At 49.6% G+C, this 9802-nt stretch overlaps 2 protein-coding genes and 1 pseudogene across 2 annotated transcripts; 2 read left to right on the top strand and 1 right to left on the bottom strand.

The window, feature by feature from the left end:
* Window positions 1-464: 464 nt before the first annotated feature.
* Window positions 465-5210, bottom strand: LOC147091875 (uncharacterized). Its single transcript, XM_085976884.1, has 2 exons — window positions 4831-5210; window positions 465-2027 (listed from the first exon to the last, which is right to left on the bottom strand). The coding sequence occupies exons 1-2, from the start codon at window positions 4836-4838 to the stop codon at window positions 629-631; spliced, it is 1407 nt and encodes a 468-aa protein (XP_085833010.1). The 5' UTR covers window positions 4839-5210; the 3' UTR covers window positions 465-628.
* Window positions 5211-6821: 1611 nt separating this feature from the next.
* LOC147091874 (histone H2B-like) lies at window positions 6822-7641 on the top strand. The gene has a single exon (XM_085976630.1). It carries the CDS (start codon window positions 6822-6824, stop codon window positions 7194-7196), a length of 375 nt encoding a protein of 124 aa, XP_085832756.1. The 3' UTR covers window positions 7197-7641.
* Window positions 7642-8240: 599 nt separating this feature from the next.
* On the top strand, window positions 8241-8575 carry LOC147091873 (histone H4-like; annotated as a pseudogene).
* Window positions 8576-9802: the final 1227 nt, after the last annotated feature.

Raw genomic sequence — 9802 nt, 5'->3', positions numbered from 1 at the left:
ATGCGCAGGGGCGCTAACTTTTTCAGGGGGCTAAAATTAGCCCCGGTGACGTTAGCAACCCAAAGGGGGCGCCACCGAATTTCCCCCCAAGTGTCTAAATGGGCTGGAGGAGCAGAGGGATCCAGGGATACAGATACACAAATCACTAAAAAGTAGCAACACATGTTAATAAGGCCATTAAAAAAAAAAGCACTGGGGTACATTCCTAAAGGAGCCTTCTGTTCGATGTCTAGGAGCTCTGAACCATGGCAGAGAGCGGCTGGGACACGTTTCTCACATGCCTCGAGATTAACCCGCACGGCAACTTTGCTGTCAGTGAAGAGAGGCAAGAATGTCTGGCCCTGAAGGACTGTGTCCAGGCTGGAGTTGTTCCCACTGTACGCTCCTCCCCCAGATAGTCCTTTCTGAGCTCCAGCTAGGTGATGCTAAACACTCAGGTGGGAAAGAAAATCTACAATAATGTATTTAAAACAAAGCTGGTTTATTTGACATCTATCCAGAATATTAATAACTCCAGGAACTGGGCTGGAGTTTAACATCAGCAGAAACAATCCCCACCTGTCAGAATGAACTTGGTTCAGTCCTGGATGTGATTAACAGCAGCAACAACAGAATCCACCCCCTGCAGTCACTTGTGAACTCGCTGGTGTGTCAGCAGGTGGGATGACTCAGTGAATCCCTTCCCACACTCAGAGCAGGTGAATGGCCTCTCCCCAGTGTGAACTCGCTGGTGTCTCAGCAGGGTGGATGAACGAGTGAATCCCTTCCCACACACGGAGCAGGTGAACGGCCTCTCCCCAGTGTGAGTGCGCTGGTGCACAGTGAGCTCAGTTGATCGACTGAACCCAGTCCCACAGTGAGAGCACCTGAACGGTCTCTCCCCAGTGTGAGTGCGCTGGTGTACAGTGAGCTCAAATGATCGACTAAACCCAGTCCCACAGTGAGAGCACCTGAACGGTCTCTCCCCAGTGTGAGTGCGCTGGTGTACAATGAGCTCAGATGATCGCCTGAACCCAGTCCCACATTGAGAGCACCTGAACGGTCTCTCCCCAGTGTGAGTGCGCTGGTGTATAGTGAGCTGAGATGACTGCTTAAACCCAGTCCCGCAGTGCGAGCACCTGAACGGTCTCTCCCCAGTGTGAACACGTTGATGGCGTTTCAGTTCCCCGGAACCTTTAAAGCACTTCCCACAATCCAGGCATTTAAAAGGTCTCTCCCCAGTGTGAACTCGCTGGTGTGTCAGCAGGTTGGATGAATTAGTGAATCCCTTCCCACACTCGGAGCAGGTGAACGGCCTCTCCCCAGTGTGAACTCGCTGGTGTGTCAGCAGGTGGGATGACTGAGTGAATCCCTTCCCACACTCGGAGCAGGTGAACGGCCTCTCCCTAGTGTGAACTCGCTGATGTGTCTGAAGGTCAGCTGACTGAGTGAATCCCTTCCCACAGTCAGAGCAGGTGAACGACCTCTCTCCAGTGTGAACTTGCTGGTCTGTCAGCGGGTTGGGTGAATTAGTGAATCCCTTCCCACAGTCAGAGCAGGTGAACGCCCTCTCTCCAGTGTGAACTTGCTGGTCTGTCAGCGGGTTGGATGAATTAGTGAATCCCTTCCCACACTCGGAGCAGGTGAACGGCCTCTCCCTAGTGTGAACTCGCTGATGTGTCTGAAGGTCAGATGACTGAGTGACTCCCTTCCCACAGTCAGAGCAGGTGAACGCCCTCTCTCCAGTGTGAACTTGCTGGTCTGTCAGCGGGTTGGGTGAATTAGTGAATCCCTTCCCACACTCAGAGCAGGTGAATGGCCTCTCCCCAGTGTGACTGTGCTTGTGCCTCGATAGGCCAGATGATTGGCTGAAGCCTCGTCCACACACAGAACACGTGTACAGTTTCTCCCCGCTGTGAACAGTGCTTCTTCCTTCCATATTCAAAGGCCGATGATATTCAGTTCCTGATGAATCGAGTGACTCTGTCAGCTCTTGACGTGATGTGTGGTTTGAGTTTCCTGTCTGCAAATCCTCCCCTTCTAATACCCTGTAAAATGAATTTAAGAGGGAGCGTGAAAGAGAACCCACTAAAGAGGCAGGTTGTGAAATTGAGCTCAATGAATCTGGTCATTTGTGGGGCCGGCACTAGAAAAAAGTGACCATGAAAGCTGCCGGATTGTCATAAAATCCCACTGGTTCACTAATGTCCCTCAGTGAAGGGAATCTGCCACCTGGTCTGGGCCTCTGGCCTCTATGGGAGGAGAGAGAGAGAGGTGAGAGTGGGAGGGGGCGAAGGAGACGGACTTTATACATCTGCAACTCGACCAGAACATTGACAGAACCTCCAAAACCCGCAACCTCCAGCACCTAGAAGGACAAAGGCAGAAGGTGCATGGGAGCACCATCACCTCCAAGTTCTCCAAGTCACACACCATCCTGACTTGGACATATATCGCCGTTGCTACATCATCACTGGGTGAAAATCCTGGAACTCCTTACACAACAGCATTGTGGGAGTACCTTCACCACACGGACTGCAGCGGTTCAAGAAGGCGGCTTACCATCACCTTCTCAACGGGAAGATGGGGATTGGCAACATATTCTGGTCTTGCGAGCAACGCCCACATCCCAAGAATGAATTAAAACAAATCTGTATATGTAAAATGGATTAAAAACCTCTACAGAAATATTGTTCCTAAAACAATACTCTTTTACATTGTAGGGACAGTGTCTGTTTAACAACCTAATCTCCCCAGAATCCCCCTCCTTTGACAGTCTCACATTGGAAATTGTTGGGTCCTCCTGGGCTCAGAAGTACTGGGGGTTAAACCCAGCAGCTTCTCCTCCATCTCCACTCCAGCTCAAACTGAAGCAACAAAAAGACCGACACACTCTTCCCCACAGCTGCTGACTAATGGCGGCCGCAGCACCCACAATCCCCCATGCCCCAGAAACTGCTCTATCCAACGCGCTGATTTCCCCGCTGAGAGTGCGTATGCTCCCCGGGCCATTCTGGGCGCCTGGCTCCTCTCATTTGTCCCGAGTCGGACTTGGTGGAACCGGCTGAAGAAACTGGGAAGCGGCGGCTCGGATGGGGGAGGCGCTGCACCATGGGTTTCCTGGTGCCGGAGCCCTGGCCGCACATCCGCCAGGCCGCTCTGATTCTGATTGAGTTTTTTGAGGAGGTAACAGAGAGGGTTGATGAGGGCAATGCGGTTAACGTGGTGTACATGGATTTCCAAAAGGCGTTCGACAAAGAGCCACATACTAGGCTTACCAGCAAAGTTGATGCCCATGGAATAATAGGGACAGTGGCATCATGGATACGAAATTGGCAAAGTGACAGGAAACAGAGAGTAGTGGTGAACGGTTGTTTTTCAGACTGGACGAAGGTATACAGTGGTGTTCCCCAGGTGTCGGTACTAGGACCACTGCTTTTCTTGATTAATATATATATTATATATATATATCTCTATCTATCTATATCTATATATAAAAGGATATGTCTCTCTGTCCGGCTATACAATCAAAAGTTATAGAGCGTACCTACACATATGTTATATCAAAAGAAAGCTCATCATTAGGGGACTCTTGTAGGCGTATTTACTTTTTGCTCGGACAAAAGATGTGCCAACGGTATCCAAAAAACTTTCAAAATTCCGCTCATTAGCATCGAGCGGGGGCGGGTTCATTGTGTGCGCGGGCGGGCCATCCTACAGTCGAGTGACAGGACCATTAACCAATCCTACACTTCAGTGACCTGACGGTTGACCAATCGGTGCGTGTGTGGGCGGGCCTTATCATTCTGAACCGAGGTGAGTGTCAGCCATCTTGATTCCTAGCTAATAGCTATTGATTTATTTTCCCACTTTCTGTGTGTGTGGAGGGGATTTTATCCAGCACAAATTTGGTACTTAGGAGCCCAAATAGCTCATTATATAATTTGCGCGTAATAAATGAGTCCAGTGTGTGATTTATTTCTCGGGGCCATGTCAGTGCGGGGGCCCGGGGCCTAGGCTTCTCCAACCGCCAGCAGCGCAACTCTAGTCCCAGGCTCCCGGCCTGGACAGGGACCAACACTGGCAGAGGGGAGAGGGTCTGCTGCCTCCGCTCCATTCCAGGGGTTGGTAGGTGGGGAGGCTTCATAAGCAACTGGGGTAGGTCGCAAGCCTTGAATAATTATCTGAAGGTCCTGTGTTTGCAGCTGAGGGGATTTCTTCTGCTGACAGCCCCAGGTTAACAGCAGCCATCTTTGTCAAGGAGGGCGAAAAGTTTGTGTCGCCATTTTGATTCAGTGTGTAAGAGTGCATGTGTGGCCATCTTAGTACAGGAACATAGAGTGGGTGGGGCTTCAGTGCTCCCAATCGGGTCCTGGAGAGACAATCGAGTGTGTGGGCGGGGCCTAATCTTTCCAACTGAACAGCAAGCAGCGGCCATTGTTGTTTGTGATACAACACACTGACAGGTAATAAAAAGGTTGGTGAGGTTGTAAAGTGTATGTTATAGAAAGATTTACCAAAAATGTTTTATAAGTACTTTAAGTTTCATGTTTCAAGGTATTAAAAGGTAAGCTGGGCCATGTCAGTGTAGGGGCCCGAGGCCTAGGCTTCTCCAACAGCCGGCAACGCAACTCCAGTCCCAGGCTTCCGGCCCAGACAGGGTCTGCTGGCTCCCTCTCCCTTTCCCCCCCACTCACTTCGCCCCCGCTCTCACAACCCCCCCTTCCTCCCTCGGGCGCCCGCCTCTCTCTCCCCCGAGCGCCCGCTTCCACCCGCGCCTCAAGGTTCCCAGAGATTGCCTGAGAGGCCGGCGCTGCTGTAAATGTCGGAGATTCTCTGATCCACACGCACCGCACCATCCGCCGCTCCTCAGTCCCGCCGCCATTTTATCTCCTTCCTCAAACCGGAGCCTCATCCGGGGACTGTGAGCAGCACCGAGCATGCGCACTGCGGCCACGCAGCCCGCGCTTAAAGTCCCTCACTGAGTCCGTTTAGTCTATTGGCTGCGACTCGTAGATTGACAGCTGCGCTCACCAATCGCAGCCCGCAACGCCTCGGGGCCCCGCCCATTGTGTTAAAAGGCCGCCGCCAGCTCCGGGGTCACGTGACTCCTGACACCCCGTTCAACCGCCTCAGCGCGCGGGTGACGTCATAGCCCCGCCCACCCGCGAGCCCTTGTTGCCCAAGGTGCCGGCCGACTGCTGTCCCTTCTCCCCGGGCGGCGGCTGTCCTTCCCCCGTGGGGGGGCAGACTCCTCTCTAACTCTGTTCTCCAACTGCTCCTCCCCGCTCCGTGTTGCGGCTTTTATAGCAGCCGCCGGCCTCGCCCAGCCCAGCCGCGCCTTCTGATTGGCTGAAAACCCGGCAAATCTCCGCCTCTGATTGGCGCGTTTTTCAATCCGCTCCAACCTCGGACACCAACGAAAAAGGCGGCTTATAGAATAAGAGCTCGTCTGTGAATCAGACTCGTTATTGTTAAAGTGATGGCCCTCTGTGGGACTGAATATTAACCAGTTATTAAAATCATTGCCTCTGTGGGACTGAATATTAACCAGTTAATAAAATCATTGCATCTGTGGGATTGAATAATAATCATTATTGTTTAAATTATTGCATCTGTGGGATTGAATAATAATCGTTAAAATTATGGTATCTGGGACTGAATAATAATTAAAACTATGGCATTTGTGAGACTAAATAATAATCATTACTGCTAAAGATTGTCATCTGTGGGATTGAATAATCATTTTAATTAAAATTATAGCGTCTGTGGGACTGAATAATCATTAAAATGGCATCTATGAGACTGAATAATTCATTATTAAATTGTGAATTATGGCAAATTGATCCTTTAAAATTACTGGTTCCTGAATTGACAGATTTAATTTCATTTTAGCTTTTCAGCGACCCGCTTATAAATGAGTGCTTTGTACAAAACAGGGCAGTGACAATGCATCATTTTGTTATATATTTGTTAAATTTCAATCTATTTTAAATTAACGATATACTGTATTACAAAAACACACCAGCAAAATCTGAACATACGACAAAAAAATGAAAGTGAGGGTTAAATAAAGGATGATAAAACATTTTTTAAAAGAGTTTCATTCTTTATGCTGTCCATATTTCAAATGTCATTAGTCAAATGAAAATAAATAGTCCCTTCTGGATCTGGTGAGTGGCTCTGAAAAGAGCCTTTGGGTTGAGTTTTTAAGGTGGGAGGAACGAGAGGCTTTATTTGCAGCTGATGTATTTGGTGACAGCTTTCATCCCCTCCGAGACGGCGTGCTTGGCCAGTTCCCCGGGCAGCAGGAGGCGGACGGCGGTCTGGATCTCCCGGCCGGGAGGAGATGGTCTGGCGTTTGGGGTAATGGATCAGGCGGGAGGCCTCGCAGGCGATGCGCTCGAAGATGTCGGTGACGAACGAGTTCATGACACTCATGGCCTTGGAGGAGATGCCGGTGTCGGGTCGGGGTGGACCTGCTTCAGCACCTTGTAGATGTAGATGCTATAACTCTGCTTCCTGGTCTTCCTGGGCTTCTTGTCGCCTTTGGCCTGCTTCTTGGTGGTCGCTTTCTTCGGCCCCTTTTTCGGGGCGACGCCGCTTCAAGCCTGGTGAATGGAGGCGAGGGTTTGTGATGGAGAAAGTCTCCCGGATGTGCTATTTAATAGCTAGCCGTATGCAAATGAGGAATCAGAGAGTGAATGATTCCTATTGGTGAACCAGCCAATCACAATCATTACCTTAACCCATCCCACATTAGCATAGGGCTGTGGGGCAGTCTATTTATTCTGAGCGTGGAGCGGGATTTGCGTCATTTTGTGTTGAAATCGAGTTTGAGAATGGTTGAGGAAAAGAAAACAGTGGCCAAGAAGGGCGCCAAGAAAACCGTCACTAAACCGGCAGTGAAGGGCGGCAAGAAGCGCAGAAGGTCGAGGAAGGAGAGTTACTCCATCTACATCTACAAAGTGATTAAGCAGGTTCACCCCAACACCGGCATCTCCTCCAAGGCCATGAGCATCATGAACTCGTTTGTGAACGATATTTTCGAGCGCATTGCGGGTGAGGCTTCCTGCCTGGCCCATTACAACAAGCGGCTCACCATCAGCTCCCGGGAGCTCCAGACCGCCGTGCGCCTGCTGCTGCCCGGGGAGCTGGCCAAGCACGCCGTGTCGGAAGGGATAAAGGCGGTGACCAAATACACCAGCTCCAAGTAAAACTCCACGCTGTCCTGAAAGAACAAACCCAAAACACAACGGCTCTTTGAAGAGCTACCCACAATCTCTCTGAAAGAGCTGCACAATCACATCTCCCTTTAGACTCAATTTACTGTAATTATTTACTGAACAAGTGTGTTTGAGAACTTTTGAAGTTCCAGCTGTAGATTTAGGTTTGAATTCTCAGATAAGCAGGTTCACTGACCCGATCGACCTTAGCGCCGCTGTTGAATTTCCTGTCCAGTTAATTACAAACACGGTCTGTGGTCTTTATTTCCCTTTGCACTCAGACTCTGCGTCTATTTCCAGCACCTGCCGAGGAATTAAAAGCTTGTTTCCGGGATGAGACTCGGATATGAGATGGGCCGAATGGCCGCCAATGTGCTGTAATGAATCTGTAATAGATTTGAAGTGCAGAGTGCCTCTTTTAAAGAATTTTAATTATAATGTCCGCTTGTTGCTTTTCTGGGAAGCGAGTGGTCAGGGTCTGGAATGAACTGACTGAGAGGGAGGTGGAGGCGGACTCAATCGTAGCGTTCAACAGAGAATTGGATAAGTACCTGTAGGGGAAAAATGCAGGGCTACGGAGAAAGGGCAGGTGTGTGGGATTAGCTGAAGTGTTCTTACAGAGAGCCGACATGGGCTCAATGGGCCGAATTGCCTCCTACTGTGCTGTAACGATTCTGCAATCGATTTGTAGGGCAGCATGCCCCATTTGTTGAATTTTAATTATATACAGCGTTTATTGTTTTTATAGAAATCCTTGATTATCAGGATTTCTCTGAATGTGTATTTAGCGTTTGTGAAGATTTTTACAGAGGATTGTAACGTCAATGTGGAGAGGTTGCTGGTAGCTCAGAGCCCTTTCTCTCTCACTCTGAATCTGTCTTCTACCTTCCCGCTCTCTCTGCTCCCTCTCTTTCAATCCCCTCACTTCCGCCTCACGTACAGTCTGCCTTTCTCAGCCAGGTCCGCTCAAGCTGCATAAGTAATGTTGTAAGGCGAGGGAATCTCATTCAGCGATGATTTCAGTGAAGAATCATCATGACTGGACGAGGTAAATGAGGCAAAGGACTGGGCAAAGGCGGAGCCAAGCGGCACCGTAAAGTGCTCCGTGACAACATCCAGGGCATCACCAAACCAGCCATCCGCCGCCTGGCTCGCCGTGGCGGTGTCAAGCGGATCTCGGGGCTGATCTACGAGGAGACCCGCGGGGTGCTGAAGGTTTTCCTGGAGAATGTGATCAGGGATGCGGTCACCTACACTGAGCACGCCAAGCGCAAGACGGTCACTGCCATGGATGTGGTGTACGCCCTGAAACGGCAGGGCCGCACTCTCTATGGATTCGGCGGCTGAACAACTCGACCCTTTCAACCAAACACAACACAAAGGCTCTTTTAAGAGCCAACCAACAGCTCACAGAGGGAGCAGTGACCTGGGAGCGGGGATAGATTGATGATTTACATTGTGATCGGTGAAGGTCTATATTTAATTCCAAGATCAAATTTAGGTGTGGAGGTGTTTTAAATCAGCATACGCACGATGGGTCGAATGGCCTTCAGTTGTTGAATCGTAGACATTTACGGCAGTGAAGGAGGCTATTCGACCCTTCGTCTCTGCCGGCCATAGCCTTGTCGGTAGCGGCATTTCAGTACCTGTCAGTTTCTGCTCTGGGATTTATGTGGGTGTTGATTTTACTCTATATCTGTCACTTTCTGGGATCTGACTGAGTTACTGTGTATTTGTTAGGGTCTAGTATGTGAGTTGTCTTTATAGCGCTCTGTCTCTGCGATGTATAGTATAGCAGGAGGCCATTCGGCCCATCGTGTCTGTGTCGGCCATAAACAATCTATAAAGCCAAATCCCACTTTACAGCTCTTAATCCGCAGCCTTGCAGTTTACGGCACTGCTTGGATATGACCATGAACTTTTTAAAAAGCGATGAGGGTTTCTGCCTCTACAACCCATTCAGGCAAATAGTTCCTGACCCCCACCACCCTCTGGGTGAAAATAAAATCTCAACTGACGGAATGTGTGAACCTGTTCAGGAACTCCCACTCCAGCCTGCGGGTCACACACTCAGTTTATCAGTAATTCGGATGATAATTAACATCATCTCCATGAGGCCCATTGAATGAATGATAAAAGTGATTTGTGAAACGATCACATTTTGGCTGATTTAAGTGTGCTAAAAAGACTGATCTTGCGCTAAAATACAACCCTCGCCTCGGCCTCCCCCACACTTTTTAAACCCATGGGAAGGGCCCCTGCGAGCACCGCTCCCCCAGCGGATGCCGTTTCCTCTGGGCTCGACTGATAAGAACTACAAACACGGTCGTGGTCGCTCTTTCCCTTTGCTCTCAGTCCCGTTCATCTACAGCGCCTGCCGACGAATTAAAAGCTTGTTTAAGGGACGAGACACTGATTTCAATCATCTTGTACTCTTGTCAAGACCTTTCCAATTTTTTAAATTCCATTTGGGAGTCAATCCGTTTATTAATTGAGATTTTCTGCAGCGTAACAACCCAGAATGGGAGTTCTTATAGAGACCAGAACGGGGTCAGTTTGAACACTCTCTCCCTCTCTTTTCACAGATGGACTCCCAG

This window comes from Somniosus microcephalus, unplaced genomic scaffold, assembly GCF_052327205.1.
Source record: "Somniosus microcephalus isolate GS21.2 unplaced genomic scaffold, FLI_Smic_1.0 unresolved_chr3, whole genome shotgun sequence".
Classification (NCBI taxonomy): Eukaryota; Metazoa; Chordata; class Chondrichthyes; order Squaliformes; family Somniosidae; genus Somniosus; species Somniosus microcephalus.
Note: the sequence above shows the minus strand (reverse complement) of the source record. Positions and strands in the feature narration are given on the sequence as shown.

Bases quoted from the DNA above. Each gene is read 5' to 3' on its own strand.
- LOC147091874 (XM_085976630.1), top strand. From the start codon at position 6,822: ATGGTTGAGGAAAAGAAAACAGTGGCCAAGAAGGGCGCCAAGAAAACC.